Source organism: Propithecus coquereli, unplaced genomic scaffold (genome assembly GCF_000956105.1).
Source record: "Propithecus coquereli isolate 6110/MARCELLA unplaced genomic scaffold, Pcoq_1.0 Scaffold72, whole genome shotgun sequence".
NCBI lineage: Eukaryota > Metazoa > Chordata > Mammalia > Primates > Indriidae > Propithecus > Propithecus coquereli.
Window position 1 is genome coordinate 6411465 of NW_012153285.1, and position 20123 is coordinate 6431587.

The window sequence follows — 20123 nt, forward strand, 5'->3', positions numbered from 1 at the left end:
TGATGATGCTTAAAAACTTTTCAATGTGGAAGTTTATACAGTGTAAAGGAACATTTTTCAATTCCCTATTGTGCAAAAAGTTTGGAAATTCCTAATACAAACAAATTGTGGTAATTAGAAAGATGGGATGCTTTGTTATTTTAAATAAGACGTTTTCTTTGTTTTAAAGGAATGCTGTGGGGTCAGTGATTCTCAGGATTAACTAGAGAACTTAAAAGATTTCCAAACTCTTTAATCTCTGCTTTTCCAAAGTTTAATGTAATTCAGGTAATCATACATCTAGAATCATTGATTTGGCTTTTGGGAACGAGTAATTAAGTACTGATTTTTTTGTCCCCAAATTAGGTCAAGAAACATTTTATACCACCTCTTTTCAAGGAAGTTATATACTAATCTATTATAAAGTGGGCTTTTGGTATCTTTATGATTAAAAAAACCAAGAAATTTATATTAATATGAGATCCTTTGTGGGCCCATTGAGCTTTAAGTTTTCTTATTGGTCCTATCAGCTCACAAGAACAAATCAGGAATTATTAATAGCATTAAATAGAGGTGGCAAATGACTCCAGAGCAACAAAACTTACGGTTCCTTCATTTTTCACCCATTTACTAAATAAAGGTACTATTCGTTATCCACCCAGATACTTGAGCAAAAAACCTAGGAGTTATCCTTAATTATTCTTTCCCTCATACCCTGTATCTAATCTACCAATGTATCTTTTTGCTCTGTGCACCTTCAAAATATATTCTAAATCTGACTTCTCACCATATCAATTGCCGATGTGCTAGTCTAAGCCACCATCATCTTTATCATCTTTGACCTGAACTACTGAGTATCTCTTCTTTGGCTTTTTAAAAAATAGACCTGTTTTTTGTTATAGTTATAGATTTACAAAAAAATTGAGGGGATAGTTCAGAGAGTTCCCAGGTATTCTCTCATCTAGTTTCCCCTATTATTAACATCTTACATTAATTTGGTGTATTTGTTACAATTTGTAAGCTAATATCGACATATTATTGTTAATTAAGATCTGTACTTTATTCAGATTTCCTTAGTTTTTATCCAATGTCTTTTTTCTGTTCCAGGATCCTCTCTAGGATACCATATTACATTTAGTCATACTGTCATCTCCTTAGGCTTCTCTTGGCTATGACAGTTTCTCAGGCTTTTCTTATTTTTGATGACCTTGGCAGTTTTAGGAGAAGTGGTCAGGTATTTTGCAGGATGCCCTCTATTGGGATTTGTCTGGTGTTTTTCTCATAATTAGACTGGGGTAATGGATTCTTGGGAGGAAATCACAGAGATAAAGTACAATTTTCATCATATCATCTCAAGGGTACCTACTAACAACATGCCATCACTTTTGATATTGACCTTGATCACATTAGTATTTGTTGGGTTTCTCCACTGTAAACTTATTTTTTTTCACTCCTTTCCCTACTGTACTCTTTGGAAGGAAGTCACTGTGTACAGTGCACACTTATAGAGTAGAGATTTATGCTCCCTATCCTTGAGGACAGAGTATCTACATAAATTATTTGGAATTCTTCTGCAAGGGAGAATTGTCTCCTTTCTCTCATTTATTTATTTAATCAATCATTTATTTATATCAGTATTGACTCTGGATATTTATTTTATACTTTGGGTTATCATCTAATACTACTTTATTTGTTTTGTTGCTCACATTGCTCTGGGTTTGGCCATTGGGGGCTCTTTCCGTTTGGCTCCTGTGTCCCTTTAATATATCCCCATCAATGTAGTGTGTGTTTTTTGTTTTGTTTTGTTTTTGAGCACTTCCTACATTCTGACACTACTTGTTGCTTCAGGCTCATCTTGTATATGTCCTGCCATAGTCCTAGAATCAGCCATTTCTCCAAGGAGCCTGGTTCTTTTTATTAACGAATAGTATTAGAAGCCAAGAGCTGGTTGCTAGGTGGGCTCTCTGCTTTGGCTTTTATCTCACTGTAGTTCATTCTTCACATAGCAGAGTAAAGATTTAAATACACTTAAATTAGATTATAATTTGTTCTTTAAAACCTATAATGAGTTATCTTGTATCTTTCAAAGTCACACTCCTTACAATGGCTTTTAAACTTGTGATCTGCCCTTGCCTACTCCTGTGAATTCATTTCGTACTATTCTCTCTCTCATTCACTTCTTTCTGGACACATTGGCCTTTTTTTCTCACCCTCCTTTCTTTTTTTTTCCTCTTCTTCTCATTCTCCTCCCCTCCCCCTTCCCTAATTTTAACCCTGAAAGTTTTAACTAATTATTAACTAATGATTTTTAATTTAATCCTATCTACAATTTAATATTTGTCTTACTAAAAGGCCTAATTTAATGATTAATTTTATGACTTATAGTTATCATTATGAATATTAAATTGTGTTTTAAAACAATGGTGCAGGTAGGCTCTAATGAACTACACAGGACTCTCCTGCCCCTCTAAATAATTCCTACAGAGTTCTGTAGAGTACAGAGGATGCTCCTCTTATATCTTCTCATCTGCACTGACATCTTCAGGGGCCAGTGAAGTGTCTAGAGCACTAGTCAACTCTGTATTTCTCTTGTCTGAGTTTCTTTTACAGTCTCTAAACTTTTAGAATCCTCCAATAATTATGTCTAGAAATAAATTTCTGATGACAAGCTAGGGCAGAGATGACAATTTCCAAGGAAAATAGGAAAATAAATATTATGTGTAAAACTGATGTAGTAAATTTTACCAACCTCCTAAGTCTGCCTCATCCCCTGGAGAGCACATGACAAGTGTGTACACAGCACCAATCTTGAAGACCAGGCCAAAAAATATAATAACAACAACAATATCACAAAGTGATATGAAGAGACAAAGAAATCCCTTATGGCATGCTACTGGTGGTCTCTAGTAATGCGCAGAAGCGGCTACCCAATGGCCAAAATGCAGGTGAAGCACATTGGCAGAATATAGCTGAAAATAGTGATGAAAAATAGAGAAGTGAAACATGCTTTGTACCTAAAATGGGTTAAAATGTGGGTCTCTTCTCTTTGGCTTATAAATGTTCATCTTCTCCCTGTGTCTTCATATGGTCCTTCCTCTCTGTGTGTCTCTGTCCTCTTCCTCTTCCTATAAGGATACGAGTGATGTTGGATTAAGGTCCTCCTGAATGGCATTTTAACTTGATTACCTCTTTAGAAACCTTTTTCTAAATACAATCGTATTCTGAGATAGCAGAGGTTGGAATGTTGACACGTGAATTTGGGAGGACACAATCCAGCCTTTAACATGAAGCTATACTCTGTTCTTTTTAACATTATTTTCTTTAGCATTTTGAATTTATTCTCAATAGATAAAGGGTTTTAACTTTAAAAGCCTAGGCTCTCTGGAGATATAAATATATACAAGTAACAATTAAATTATTTTAAATGAAATATAAATCATACAGATGGGAAGTGATATTGGAATTCAGAGAAGGCAAATATAAACAGGGTCTAGAAAAGAATTGTAGAACCTGAAAGCTGAAAATAGCCTTAAGAATTGTATATTTTTTCAGCATTATTCATCTGTAGGTTTCAGTTCTATAGACGCAAATTTTTGTCGCCTCACACTCACTTTTTTCCTCTCTTCTCTTCTCTCGGTTTCTCCCTTTCTTTATTCTTGGGAGCTGCAAGGAAAAAAAAAAGCTAAGTAGCTTACTAGTTATGGGATAGTTTATGGGGGGCAATATTAATTTACTTCAGTAACCTCATTTCACGAATGAGAAAAGTGGGGCTCACAAGTTAAATGATTTGTCAGGTTTCTGAGCTAGAATCCAGGTCTCCTGATTCTTACTCTAATATGTTCTCAAGTGCATTGTGCCACGATTTTAGTAGGAGGATGTTTTATTTGTGTTTTAAGAACACATCATTATAAATGATGTTTTAAGAACAAATAAGATTCTCTTTCCATATTGTGTGATCAGCTTATTTAAATTATTTTCCATTAGCCTTCCCTCTCAAACATTTCCAGTTTCTTCAGTTATTTTTATTACAGTTCTCTCATTTTTTCCTACATCATTTTGACACCTAAAGTTGAACCTCATGTAAGATCTCAGAGAAATAATTCTTTCTTTTTATAATATAATGCTATTTTTTACTTAGCTAAAATATTACTAATTGTTCTTATAACCATAAGTAAACTTTACCTAGTGTCATTGTTTCAATAAAACCTACCTTTTAGTCAACTTTTAATATGTATCAGGACTTGACCTAGGTACTTTATAGTATCATCTCATTTAATCCACACAAAAGTTTTACGTATTCTCTAGATGGTAAAATTGAGACTTAGAGTGGTAATTAACTCTAAAGTCACATAGGGCAGACAGTGGAAGAGCTGGGACTTGGCTCTGGTCTGTCTATCCTTATTGGCTGCCTTTCCCACAATTGTTACCTCCATATTTGCTGACCATGTATACCTCTAGTGCCCAACATAAAACCTGGCTCCTAAGAACCCAATAAGTATTTTTTGAAAAATGGATCTGGTACTTGGTTTCTAAATATATTTTTATATAGCTTTTGCTCTTTAGTTTCTTTGAATTATTTTTAATTTCTCAATTTTTTCTCTCAGGTGTTAATATTTTGTAATGAATTTAGACTTCTCCTTTGAACATGATTTATTCTTTTTTAATATTGGCAAATTTTGAGACTTTGGCATACTTTAATTTAGTGATATTTCTTAACCAAGTAACCATCAATCTTATTTTCACATGAAAATAAAAAGATGTATAATACAATATTTTGTTAGACCTCATGCTTCATCATAGTAGTTGTAATTGTATCATGTTTTCAAAGTGGCTCGGCTTGACTGAATTCTTGCTGTTCTTTTGCTCATGACTATTCTGAATTCTAAATTTCTGGGTTTTTTAATTTATATTTTTCAGTTAAAAGAATTAACTGTGGAGTTCATGGGCATCTTTTCTTTGTGTCGTTTTCTCATATTTTAGTTGTGATAGCTAATGTGTCTTTCAACATTTAAATTCATTGTATTTTCTTTCTTTGTATTTTTTTGTCTTTTATATTTATAGCATCATTATTATTAAAATATAAGACAGAAACCTAAGTTTTAAACACAGCAGGTAGCTCATAACCTACTACTGCCATAACAATATCAGTTAGAATATGTTGAGTTAAAAGAACAGAAATACTTAAGTAAAGTTGGCCTGACTAACTCAGTAAGAACTCTAGAAAAAGGCTGGTCTGAAATTGAAATGATACTAGGGTTCTGTGCTGGCTTTTCTGTGATTCTCTTGGCCTTTCCCTCAGGGTTGCAAGATTGCAACAGCAGTTCTAAATGGCATATTCTTAGGTGGTAACTTAGAAGGCAGGAAAGAGGGAGAGAGTAGAAATCATCCCTCTCCTTTTCATGGAGAAGAACCTTTCTAAGAAGTATCACCAGCAGACTTCACCTTTCCTCTCACTGCTCAGGACGGGGCTTATCCTCATACTGGTCACTGACCAAGAATGGGACTACTGTGAATGATTCAGCCCAATCATGACTCATCCCTGGGGTGGGCACATTTTTAGCACTCTTCAAAAACTGGAATTCTGTTATTGAGGAAAAGGGAGTCTAGCTATTTTGTAGGCAATTAGTAGTGTCCGCCACTATTACTGAATTCTTAGAATGATCAAATAACCATATGAACAAATATAGAATTACAACTCTGGTAAGTGCAAAGGAGTGACTGGTGTTAATGAAACTAAAGGGATTTAATCAAGTCTAGTAACTCTTCTTTAAAGAATTGATAATTAAGGTAATATGTTTTAGAAAGAAAGTTTAGAGAGTTTGAGAAGTTAGGTAGGCAAAGGGGTTAAGGTAGAGTGGGTGGGGGGAGGAGGAGGGAGCACTCCAAGCAGAGGAAGCATATTGTGTTTATGTACAAAGGCACATAAATATTCACTACTGTTATTATTAGTCTCTAGTCTTATTAAGGCCTTTGAATTACTTTGGGGGTAGGAAGAAATTCTTAGATTTATAGGTGGGACCTGAAATATTGGAATTTCTGAAAATTTTCCATGCTTTAAGGGGACAACAGGACAGATTATTTGCCTTGGCTTGTCCTACAAAATCCTTGCTATGGAGTTGCCATATATAATGCACTTATAGGCAAATATCAGTTTGCCTCTCCTGCTCCTTCCTTTTAATAATTTCCTGTAGCTTTTGATAGAATCTTTAGTTGACATCAGTTAAAAACAATGTGAACAGCACTGTCACTTTTCTACCTGTTGTATGACACCTTTTGGAACATTAATTTCATTGACCTGTAGTTGATACTTACATGATACCCATTTTTAAATTTTTGATAGAGTTGGAAATTGAACAGAAAACAATGTTCTTTGAGACTTTGTGGATTCCCCAAGAGAGACAATAAAATAAGGTAAAATAAAATATCTTTTGACCTCAGTACATATAGAACTTTCATGGACACCTGGCTGTCCTCTGTAAGTAGAAAACAGTCATTTTATAAATTTGTCTGGTGTATACAACTAATCAATGACTGAAACTGCCCTCTTTTGAAACTCTGCAACTCTGTTATCAAAAGAATGTATATATTACATATCTTAATTATTTTGAAAGTGTTAATGATAACTTGAATTCTCCTATCTACACTTTCCAGTTTGCAATTCATAAAAACTTTATTTTCAGGCTCAAAATTTTGGAATTTTTTAGTTTAATCCTTTTGAAATATGACAATATTGCTATTGTAGATAGAATACAGGCTCAACTGCTCTGACAAGACTCCAAAATAATAGTGGCTTAAACAAAATAACAGTTGGGATTGATATGGCAGGTCCATAGGCTCCTTCTGTCTTACTGCTCTACTGTTCTAATATCAGTTTTTCTCTCATGATCTAAAAATGTCTGCTTCACCTCCTGGAATCACATTCACATTCCAGCCAGTGAGAAGGAGACAGGAAGAGGGGAAGGGGTGCAGTCCTTCCCTTTATGGGCATAACTTAGTTATTAATGCACATCGCTGCTATAATACTTGCATCTTTTTGGCAAGAATTTGGTCATATGGTCAGAACTAGCTACAAGAGAGTTGGGAAATATTGTGGAAATATTGTCGATATGCTCACTTAAAACTGAGAGATTCTATTTCTAAAATAAATAAGGAGAGGATGGCTATTGGAGGGCATTAACTGTGCTATAATCACCATCTTCTGGTAACTGTGAAAAGAACTGATTGAATAGTTTTAAGCTTAGATGTGAGTTTGTAATCCAGAGGTAAAACGGGTGTCTGTGGAGACACAATTGTATTTATGCATGTTATACCCTATTTTATGCATTTTTGTATTCCTCCTATCTAGCATAGTGTACTACTTAAAATAAGCACATAAGAAATGTATTTGGAATGAATGGATGAACAGCCTTCTTTGCCTTTCTTATATAATCTGTGTTATGTATGTATTCTTTATTTTTATAGGCATCACTTACTTGTTCCTATCTGTATTTTATTAATATTTCTCCAAGAAGACTTAAGAATAGAAATGATGACAGCGCATAGTTTGATGGAGGAGTACTTTGTGTCTCCATGGGTGTATGTAACATTTCATAGAAATCTGAATTAACTTACACCATAGGACCAATTTTTCCTACCCCGCAAACTGACAGTTTTACTTTCTGTTATCATGTTTTAATTATTAATAGAGTGGCTGTATTCTTTTGAATGTTCGGCACTATGTCTGAGAATTCTGAATTTTTTTTTTAACTAATAATACTGTGGGTCACTAATTGGTTTGTGAAGATGTTTCCTCTGCACTTTGTGTGTATATTTTACATATTGACCAGCTATCTCTGAAGAAGAAAAGATGATCTGAGGAAAAGAAGTTTTCTGACATGATTTTTTATGTCTCAAAATAGGCATTTTATAGAGATTTTGGTCATTATATCTTGTTTTTGGCCTTCAGATATTATAATTTACGCTCATTTGTTCCTGTATTAATTTCTACCACACCTTTTTAATAACTCTTAAGTGCCAGGTGCTGCACTCAGTGTGGGGACTGTGAAGATGTGTGGGGCCCAGGCCGCACCTCCCTGAGCTTGGTGTTGGTGTCACACAGCGTGGGGAGTGCTGTGTTGGTCCCACACTGTGGAGCAACGGGGGTGAGGGTGGGAGGGAGCTAGGAGCTTGCGAGGCGAGGGGGCAGGCGGGATGCGGATGTGATTGAGGTGAGTCTGGTTAGTTGAGAAATAATATGGCGATAGTTCGATTTGGTAGGAGTCAAGGATACAAAGTGCGGATGGAGCTGGAGCACTGGATCATGGAGGGTCCCTTATACACTATGCAGGGGATTGTGCACTTAGTGTCTTCAGATTAGTAGCTTTCAAATGTTTTTGTTCATGACTCATAGTAAGGCGTGTGTTTTTACATGATGACTTATTACTAGGCCTGGCCCTAATATTTGCAGGGCCTAGGACAAGAGAACAAATGAGAGCATATATACAATATAGCTAAATATTTAAAAGTTATATATCAAGGCAACAAACTGTTAGGAAAGGATACACCAACCTACCTTGACAGATATACCTTATAATGAAAAATGAAAACTGTGTGTAAATCCATTGATACCAAATAACCGAGAATAGTGCAGATTTAAAATTAATTTTGTATTCCACAAAAGACTATTAATTTACCCAAGGAAATGCCAGGGCAATCGCAGCTGGGCCAAGTGGGAGGAGAAGAGGGGAAGGCTCACTCAGCCTTCTCTTCCAATGGCTGTGGAATCCGTAAACTAAACACCTCCTTTCTCTTTATTGGGAGAGTGGCTCTTTCATTTCTGCCAGGGACTCTGTCCATCAACCCATTGCCCCTTCTCTACCCCAAACAGCTAGGCATTGAGTTCCAGGGCCATCTAGTCCATGCCAATCCAGTGCAAGGGCACCCTCCTTCCCCCAGGTACTCCCCGTCCTCCACCCTTCCAGGAAGGTTTGCATTTAGAACTCTCTGAGTAGGAAACCACAAGAGGACTAGTGAGAGCAGCTGGTTCCTGCCCTCTTTGCCCCACCTTCGTTCCACACCTCCAGGGGCTGAAGGGGCCCTGCCGCCCTTAGGTCCAAGCTGCCTCCTTCAATTAACAGCCTTTGACCAGCCCTTGGACTGGAGGCACACACACACCCACACACACTAGTAGCACTGTCGGACATGAGGAGGGGGCTCACGTAGGCCAGAAAAATGGCTCAGGGCCATTTGGGTGGAGAATAGTGGGGACCCTGGTACTCATTAGTGAATCTGAAGGGAGAGAGGAGGTTATGAGGTAACTAAGCCAAAGATAGGCCTCAAGATGGTAATAGTGAGGATAGAGTGGAGGGGAAGTATTAATAGAATCAACAAATCTTGATGATTAATGAGATATTTGGGTGCAGAAGAAATCTAGAATAATGCCAATGATTTCTGATGTGCGGCATTTGAAGTCATGGTATAACATTCAGGTCGTATTGTTTGTTAGTTGGATATATGGGTTAGGAGGTCGTTAAAGAAATGTTTTCTAATGCATGGTTGCTGAGAGAATCATTTGATTTCTAATCATTTGGATGTTTGTTAAAATGCAAATGTCTAGGTCCCATCTACTGAAGCAGAATCACTGGGTGGTGTCTGGAAATCTGGATGTTAGCAAGCTCCTGAGGTGACTTAGAGACACATCCAGACCCTAGAGAGTGAAAAGAGGATTTTAAGTGGAATGAGGATTGAACTTAAGGACAGGAGGAGGAAGGGAAGTAATAAGCAGACACTGGAAATAAGTGGGCAGTGTGTCCAATGAAGGAGAGGGGTTTAGTAAAGTAAGGTATGTAACAGCGTTTTTGCATTTAACATTGGGAAGTTTCCAATAAACCATAGCAAGGGCAGTGGCAGTGGTTTAAGTGGTGAATATGTTGGGAGATCAGGAAAGGAAGATGTATGATATAGGGTGTAGTCTGTCCTTTCAGTGACCTTAACTGTAAAACCAGAAGAAAGAGGGATAACAAAGCAAGGCACATATTTGAAGGAGAGCTTTTTAAAGAATTCTGGAGCACTTACATGCTTAAGGGAGGAGGAACCTGTGGGGAGCCAGATATTAAAGATAGGGCAGAGAGAAGGAGTTATTGATACAGCCTGGTTTCAGGGGAATGAGAGATGCATTTTAGGACCCAGGTGGAGGGAACGTTAGACAGAAGGAAGAAGCTGTATACCTGTGGCTGGTATACAGCTAAGAAGGAGAGAGGGTATGTACAGATGCAGAAACTTTCCTTAACAGACATTTGGACACCAGCCCCAGGCATTATTTAGGTGCTGTGGCCACAAAGGTTAACGAGGCATGGCTGTAGTCTGATGGGGGAGATAGATGAGGAACCCGGTAGGATCACGTGTGGTAATTGTCATTAGAGTTGTGCTCCGGGAATGTGGAAATGTAGAGAAGGTTATGAGGCAAGGCTTTCCAGAATTGGAGGGAAAAATGTGCAAATGGGTTGGAACCCGAAATTGGAGGCAGAGACATGTACGAGAAGGATTGAGATGAGGACTGTGGTGGGGCCAGGGTTTGGGGAAAATGTGAGCCTGGGTTATAGTGGTGCTTGTTGATAACCATGGGTGCAAAAATATATACATATTTATACACATACACACACACACACACACACACACACAGACACATTTATTGATGTTGTTAAAGCATCAGGTGAAACTTTATTTGGGAGTACTTGAGAAAATGAATTTTTATAACTAAGGAAGCTGCTACTTGTTTATCCGTCCCCCTCCCCCTTTGATGACTTTTCTTGAAGCTAATTTAGGTAAAGAAAGCCACCGCTTCCAAAAGTGCTTTGGTACCCTGGCATAATTTCAAAGAAATCTTCTTTCCCACTTAGTTAACTACATTTCCCCAGGAAAAAAAAAATCTTCTCTGTCAATGTAACATCCTTTAACAGGACTCCTGCTGGTAGGTTCTTGTATCTTGCTGTGGCAGCTGTGAACATATATACTATTGATTGTTAACGTGTGATATAAATCCAACTGGAGCATGCCCACTAATTGGTTTGAGAGCTAGATATAGACAATGCTGTCTTATAGTAGCTTGTGTAGATAGGCCTAGTCATAGGGTTAATTCTGCTTGACAGCACATCAGCAGCATCTTGAGAGTAATTACTCAACAGAAGTTTTCCCACAGCTGAACTGAGAGCTTCAAAGGCTTCTGAATTTATAACCAGTGTTAACCTATATCTGAAACATAATGTTCCCACAAGGGCTCAGATTTTTTTCTCCTTCTTATTAAATGTATGGGGTTACTAGGTTCATTTGCTGTGTGCTAAGAACTTGGTGAAAATTACTTAGTGTTGAGTAATTTAGGATCTTTAATAATAAAGAAGATAGTTATAAATTTGGTTTTGTATTGCTTTATTATATTACTGAAACAATCTGTAAAGATCACGTGCTTTTTGAAAATATAATTTATTCTCTTTCTCTCAAAAATAAGTTTAAATAGTTAATATCTTTTCCATACTCTGTTATCTGTACTGATACATGCACGTGTAGGGGGCCTAGGCTAATGCATGCATTTAAAATGATTAAAATAAATATTTATTTATATTTTAGAAAGCTATTTTACTTCTTGACCAATATATTGAAATCTGTAACTATTAAAGCCCCTCCCCCATAAAGTAAGTGTTCTTTTACAAACAGTTTTTATATTGTAAAAAATTTTTTTCACTTTGCAGGTCAGAAACCAAATTTGATTCCAGTTCAGGTATGTTTACATTAATAATGCTATTCTGAGTATATTTTATTTACATTATTCTCTGAGGAGTAATTCATCAGATCAAGAACCATTTTGATTTTAAACAGACTGGCTAGTCTCTTTTCAAAACATGAGTCTCACCTGAAAGCCAGTCTATTGACTGCTTCACATCATGACTTGAGATGTTCACTTTGGGATTCTGCAGAGTTCTACGATAAGCATTAAATGCCCTACATATGCAGAGTTTCATTTGAAAAGTGGAAATGGGGTGGTACATACTTATTGCTCAAAATGGAATATAATTTTCTCAGTGGATAAAGCATCCTGAATAATTTGAAGATTCTCTGCAAGTGATTTGTCACCAAATGTAGGGGATGGATGTATTTAATCCAGCAAACCATAAAGAGTCTCAGCCAATAGAAATTGAAATTTGTCTATGACTTATTTGTTTTTTAAAAAAATGTTTTATGGGGGGGGGTGACAGAAAATTAAGGTCACTTTAAGTCATTATTTTGTATCTATTACGACAAAATTTACATTCTCACAGCGGCATATCAGCCTTAATAGGTGTTTTCTTCTCGTTAAGCATGAATGTAGCCGCATAATCCTCAGGTTTGACTATGTCCTTATGTCACTTGCTGAGATTTATGTGCTTCAGGGTTTATGATGGTGTTTACAATTAAAGTACAAAAATTGCCTGATGTTTGGTGCAAAGGAACTGGGCTCTTTGGTGGACTGTTAATAGATAAATAAACATTAGTTTTTAATTCCAGGGGAAAATAATTTACAGAAAAATATGTAACTTGAATTTAAAAGTGACATTTTTACTCTGGTTTGAGGTTCACTATATTTCAGCTTAAAAAATGTTTATACTTGTTATGGTTACAAAGGAACAAGTGCTGTATATTCTTTTTGATAGTGATGTTAAGGAGCCAACACAGTTTTTCTTCTTCATAAGCTTTATCTTTCTTTTATTGTCTAGCTTTATTAATTTAGTGAGAAGTCTAATTTATGAAATCTGTACATTTTAGTTAACAAATTCATTTACTTTGAGAACCAAGATTCCAGTAATCTTTCTATTCTGTGTGTTCTGGGGCTTCTGAATCATTTGTGCCAATTATAGTATAAGATAAACATTTTTGGTTTACAGCGTTGACTACATGGAGACTAAAGGTGGGATGGCACTGTATCAACTCTTTGATTCTTTTATTGCACTTGATCTCAGCCAAAAGACTGAGAAGAACTGACTCTTTTATTGATTCACAGGTGGCTCAAAATAAAGTGAAAAGTCTTTCTCATTTTTTAGTAGTTAAAAATATTTATGTATAATAAAAATAAATGAAAAAATTAGAGAATGAATTTTTACATAAAAATCATGTCTTTTTTTTTTTTTTTTTACCTCTGCCAGTCACCAAATGTTTATTAAGAACTCATCTTATTTTGATCTGATATAATTCCCTAAACATCAAGTCAGAAACTAGTTTTAGGTACAGGATCTGGAATATAGCTTTTAAAAATGAAAAAGTCCACTAGGTTCATTTTGAAGCTAAAATCTGGAAATAGTGTACAAAACTGAAATATTAGGCAGCTATTGTCAAAGTCAGATAATTTATGTTAAACTTTCAAATACGAATTAAAGTGTGCTGCTAAATTCCTGCACTGAAGGTTAGTATTTATCATGAAAATAGTTATAACATCTGTACGGGCACACATCTTTCACTCTTGTAACTGAAGATTTTGTCCATGACTCTTATTTTTTTCAAGTCCTAATTTTTTTAAAAATGTCTATCAAGGACAACATCTGCATGTCTTTGAAAACTACAAAGTTCTCTACTCTGAAAGTCTTATGGGGAATACTGATTAAAAGTTTATTTATTCTTTTAATTTTTAACTTAAATATGTTGTGGAAAGAATTCAGATGGTTTCAAATTAAGAAATAGGTAATTATTTTTTCTTATTAGCTTTTTTTGCTTATTATTGAATGAAGGAATCATGACAAAGGAAGCTAGAAATTTATTCTTTGTCATTCTGTATCATGCAAATTTTGGTTAGAAATAAGGTAACATATTGGAACAATTAAATGTATGACTTTAATAGGTTCAAATTCTCTATTGTTCATCAAATACAGAAAGTAAACTAGCTCTGTTTAATGTTGTATATAGCTGTGACAAAGTAAGATTTTTAAATGAAGGAAGTTGCCAATCTTACTAAGAAAAAAAAATCTTAAAAAATAAATGCTATGGTCAATGACTAGCCATAAAGGAAAGGATTTCAAAGTCAAAATATATGTGTGTGTGTGTGTGTGTGTGTGTGTACATATACACATATATATGTGTGTGTGTTTACATATATATTTGTGTGTGTGTATATATACACAAATTTTTTTTTCAAGGAAAGTACCCAACTTAAGCACAGCTTACTGCACAACATTTATAGTTTGTATAAATGAGTTTTAGGCTGTGGAGTGAGATTCAGGAGGAAGGAAGGAAAGTTTTCATTGCCAGCACATGTTAAAAATTTTCAGTTGTTGACTATTTACCAAATGATTAACCTAGAAACAGATTTGATTTTTTTCTTATTAGAATGGTATCGTTTTTTTCTATAAAAGCAAATTCACAGCCTCCCTGTGTTTTTTTAAAGTTAAAAAATTTTATAATGAAAAATTTCAACCATATATGAAAACAGAGAGTATAGTATGATGAGTACCCACCTAATCATCATTTAAATTTTATTATTATTAATAATTTGCCATATTTGTTTCAGTTTTCTTTTTTTACTTGAACTATTTTAAAGTAAAATATATTTCATGTGATTTTTAAAATCTGAAAATTACAGATTGTCTTAACTTAATAAAAGGAGCCAATTAATTTTTTGAGGTTTTCATCTATCTCAGAAATTTGGATCACAGACAAATTATTATGTAAAGGATCGTGGCATTTACATCTCCACATCCAGTTAAAGACTCTTTGAAAGTTCTGCTTATGGTGAATTGTGTGGTTAAGAAAACTTTCAACCAGTAGGCAGAGGCGCTGAATTAATTCTGATCTGAGAACCCCAGGAAAGTTCTGTCGTCAAGATTAATTTGGTTAAAACTTTAGCTGCCATTTAGCTGTGGTCTCTATGTACTGAGTTATATACTGATTAAAAAACTTTTCTGTTGATTTATAACTCAATCACCTAAAGTTTTTGGCTTTGCCAATTGAGAACAGTCAGCCCACCTTCTTTCTAAAGGAGTTTTAAGGTTTCCATTTTAACACCTTTTCCTAGTTGATGTACTAATGTTGCTTGCCTAGGATCGTGTGGAGTTGGTGATTTTACTAATAGAGTAAAACAGACTTCCTTTTATGTTCAAAAGTAGCAAGAAGCTGTACTCTTCTCCCACCTCCCAAGAAGGGAAGTTAGTTGATGCTGGAGGAAGCAGAGCATTGAGTTTAATGTAGTGATTAAACATGAAAGCCATATATCAAATCTCAGGAGAAACATGCTTTTGAAAGAGGCAGAGAACTGTGGAGCATATTGCATGATAGGCTATATAAACAGAGCCCTGGAGGTCAGTGTATGGATGCAAACCAATTAAATAAAGAACTTACTGGCTTTGCTTTCTATCATCTGGATGGGGAGGATCACAAGTTAACATGGCACAGGGTTGAAGCGTAAACTTTGCTTAAATAAGCTAGGCACCTTTGGAAACTTCATTAACCCTTTCAATCCACTACTAAGATTTTTTTTTTTTAACCAAGGTCCCTAGGAAGTTAAAAAAAAATCCAAAATATATGCTCTCTTGGCCCTTCTGTATATACCCATCAACAAAGAGTAATGAGCTAATGCGTAAAATGGAAGAAAAAGCAAAGGATGAGCTGCTGAAAAGACCCAGAGTTGGCTCTGAAGTCAAATTTCAAGAACATGCATGTCTTTCAAATACAACCCATTTGAAAAAGCAGAGTTCTTGCAGAATAACTGAAAAAAGATGTTTTTCTCTTCTGAATGCTGGGTGTAAGGCAAAGATATAGTTGGAATATACTTGGAATATTAGTAAGTCACTAATATAACTACAGGATATGGTTATTTCTGTTCTATTAAAATAGAATAGCTTTCTGACCAACAAGAACCTGATGTTTATAGGTTAATAACTGTATGTTAAAGACTGCCTACACTCTAATTCTGTGGTTCTAACCTTCTCAGGCAATGTTTGGGTGAGAAAATGAAATACCAAGTTAAATGGTATAGTTTCATGGTCCATAAACATTCAAAACAAAGATTTTTTTTCTATAGAGTCATGTTGGCTGAGAAAGTGAATAAGCTTATGTTTAGTGCTTGTTGATTCTGGGCTGCTTGGAATAGCTATACTAAGGAAATGGGCTCATAGAACACAGCAACTCAAAGGTATAGGATTTCATGAAAGCAAATTATGGAGGATTAAGAAACCTAATGAGCATGGTTTAGTGTGGAGAATTGAGGAGGGAGCTCACTATTAAATAAAGCCCAAAACTGTAGAAGGTTAGGAGATCCTAAAAGACATGATTATAAAAGGTACAACAGAATATAATTATGCTGAAGGGGGAAAAAAAAAACCCTCCAAGAGGGGGAAAAACCGTCCAAGGAACAAAAAGCAGCTAGTGTCGCTTTTGGGATCTGTAGTTAAAAAGGAATCTACACCAGGATAAGGAAATCAAAGAATATAATCAGTTAAAGCTTGAGGCAAAAACATAAGGACAGTGAAAAATAGAGTGGACTGCTATGGTAGTCGCTAAGTTGAAGGGAATTTGAATGTAGTAGAACTACAGAGTTTTGAAAGTTTACTAAAATTTGAGACAATTTGCCTAACACAGTAAGCCCTTCTCAAGAAATACTAATAAGGAAAATATTTTCAGTTCCTGTAAGAGTGAGAATATGTTGACAATAGTTTCTAGTTGTACAATTCATCGTTTTAAACTTCTGTTTTGAAAAATCTCATAATAATGAAAAACAAGGAAATAAAATATATTTTTTATATAAGAATATCAAATTCTGTATATAGGCATCATTCATTAGGAAAAATAAGAAAAATATTGACTATTCATCTATATTCATTTAACATATATTTATTGGGCATACTATATGCCAGATGTTGAGGTTATAGCTGTGAACAGGGTGGATACAATTCCTTCTCTCATGGAATCTTAATTCTGTTAATAGTTGATTGGTCCATTATACAAATTCACGTGGATTTCTCTGCATATTTAACTGAGGAGGCCTAACAAGGCTAAACTTAAATTCTAGATGGTGAGTTAAAGAGCTCTTGATATTTAAACATAAGCTGATATATTTTAGGTTTAGACAAATTCACTTTTATTTTATTCAAACAATATCACTTTGTTTTCCACTTTGACGCTTAACAGAACAGCCTAATAATGCTAATGGTTAGGCTCTAGTTTTTCTGTAGCTTTCAGTAAGGAGGAACATTTCATATTTGATTACGATTAAAAGAAATTAACTTAGAATTCTGAGAACACAATGACAAACGGCTGTGAATACAACTGTCTTCTTCACTTTTATTTTTTTCTTTTACAGGATCCTATTCAAGGTTAGCCTGAAAAATTAGGCAACCTTCTCTATCTTACTTGATTGCATGGAAACATGTAGAAGGGACATAGACCTTCATTTCTTTTTATAAAGTAATTGAAAGACCAGGAAGCAGCAAGGCATAGTGGCTAAGTGCTGAGGTTTGGATCATATAGATCTAAGTGAAGTCTCTCTTTACTTCTAACAATTTTCAATTGGCTTTCTTAGATTTCATGTGTACCATTATATCACATACTTAAATTTTGTTTTATTTTTTTTTCTTAGAATTAGGGCGTTTAAAACTATGAATTTCCTTCATTGAAGCTTTAGCTGAATCCTACAGGTTTTTATATTATATTTTTTAAATAGTTGCAGTTTTAGTTTTCTTTTGGACACAGTAATTCTTTGGGAAAGTATTTTTAAATTTCCAAATTTTTTACTTTCTACTTTTATTAATATTTTTTAGTTTCATCGGTTGGTAGTCACAGAATATGACCTTACTACTTTTTTGTAAGTCTATTATTCAGTACTTATTGAAGTTTTACTGGGGGGCCTAATATGTATGTAATTTTTGTGATTCTTCTGTGGGTGATTTGAAAACTATACTCTCTGCAGTGTAAAGAGTTTGACACACATTTATTAGATCAACCTGATTCTTGATAATATATCCTTTATATCATTATTTATTTGGTTTCTATTTTACCTGACAAGGACTTTGAAAGGAGAGATTGTCATTTGATGTTTTTTTACCTGAATTCACCATTTTTAGATATCACCATCCCTGTGTTGTCAGTTCCACATAATTCATATGTTCTGGTGGTCGCCAACTTGCTTGGGTCATGCATTATTCTTATCTCCTTAGAGAACATTATTCCAAAGCAGTGCTCATGGAAATGAAGACTGCTACAAATAGGAAACTTATATTATTCAAAATTCTTATGAAACACAAAGTTGTCTTACCACCTGTATATACCAGGGCTCTTCTTTTCCCTCATACCCCCAACCCTCACCCCATAGCCTTATAAGAAAAGAGGCTCTGAGCCTTTACATGATGTAAATCTTTGTTTTCTCCCCCTAAGATCCTCCCTCCTCCATCTGTCAAGATCCTATTTAATGCTCGCCTCAAGCATTGCCACCTTAATTAAATGTAATCTTCCTTGACACCTTCCCAGCAGTTACCTCTTTCTGTATGCAAACATTGGATCTTGTACATAACATTTATTAGAGCATTTATCATCTGCTCTAATTATCTGTGTAGATCTTTTCTTTCTCTCCAAGTCTACGAGTTTCTTGAAGGCAAGACCCATGTCTCATTCATCTTTATAGCCCTGATATGTGAAATAATTACTCAATAAATAAAAATTCCATGAGGTTGGAAATCTTTGTTTTATTCTCTAATTGTAGTAGAAATATTTAACTACAACAAAAGATTCATTCTACCCTTTAATAGTGTTGAGTTGTCACTGGAAAGTGGCTCCTGGGCCAGAGATTACGGGTTCCAGACCCTTTGCATCTATGTGGAGACATATAACTAAAGCTTGCAGTACCATGTATGTCATTCCTGGGTTAAGGGGGTTAAGTAACCGGTAGTCTTTCCCACATCTCTTTTCCTCTTCTGAGATTAATTCAGAGGTACAAGTTGAACATGATGGCATCACAATATGGAAGAAGTCTGGATCCCTACATTATACTTGTAGGAGATCCATTCAGGACAGCCGTTCACCAAGAATATCTTCATCCAAGGACTTTACGTAGTGAGAAATAAACTTTTATTATGTTAAGCCACTGAGATTTTGCTATTATTTATTATGGCAGCTAGCGTTACTTAACCCGACTAGCCTAGTGCCTGGAACACTCCTTGGCAAATAGTTATTTGCCTGTAGTTGTTATCTAGTGGGAAATATCACTAGATATTTATTGGATAAATAATTGAACAAATGGCTAGGGATTATATTATCTAACCTGAAGATGATCCTTTAAACTGAGAATCATGCAGAAATACTATGTTCCGTATAGTCACAAAGCCTATCAGTTAGCAATGATCAGAATAATGCAGTATAATAGGTCACCTCAAAAAGCAATGACTTAAAACAATAATCACTTATTCATGCTCACATGTCTATGGGTTGGTTGGGAGTTGGCTGGCCTAGGCACGTTGCAGGTTGGGTCCTACAATGACAAAACCACGTGTCTTGTCATTTGTGATAGACAATGAGAGGGCAAGCCCAGCTAGGCAAGCACATTACAAACAAGCCTCTGTATCAGGTTCGCTAACATCCTGTTGGCCAAGCCAGTAAAGCCAATTCTCTAGCCATACATTCGATTATTTTACCAACAAACATCTAGTGATATTTGCCAAGCAAGTCATATGCACAAGCTCAACGTAAAGGAGTGGGAACAAACTCTTTGTTCTTTCTACTGATCAAGCAGATATAGGTATTCTTTCTTCCCTGGAGTGGGAAGAATAGCTGAGTCATAGGGTAAAGGGTGTGGATACAGGAAGGAGAAGAATAGGAGCCAATAACTGAATCTGCTACATTGGAACATCACATACTTAGATCACTAATCTAACCCCAAAACTATAGAGTTAGGAGTTTTATTCTAACATTTTAGATTTAAATTTGTTTCTGTGTGATAACAGTCTATTAAAATTAATTTTTTCCCTGTGTCATTGTATACTAATAATCAGTAAAATATACTTTTACAGTATGAATGAAAGTGGCATTAAAATTCATTCAAATGTAATATATTAACGTTATCTCTGTAGGAATGTGTTTAAATTTATTGTATTTTGTGATTTGTTTGATATCAATTTTTATTTACACATCTGCTTTTTCCATTATACTGTATAGAAATTTAT

The 20123-nt window shown here is 35.2% G+C and overlaps 1 protein-coding gene across 3 annotated transcripts in view; it reads left to right on the plus strand.

The window, feature by feature from the left end:
• MSRB3 (methionine sulfoxide reductase B3) overlaps window positions 1–20123 on the plus strand; it is a 164848-nt gene that overhangs the window by 84991 nt on the left and 59734 nt on the right. For all 3 annotated transcript variants that reach the window (XM_012661575.1, XM_012661573.1, XM_012661574.1), the window contains one exon: window positions 11703–11731. In XM_012661575.1, coding sequence (XP_012517029.1) covers window positions 11703–11731 — 29 coding nt within the window. The remainder of the gene's footprint in view (window positions 1–11702; window positions 11732–20123) is intronic.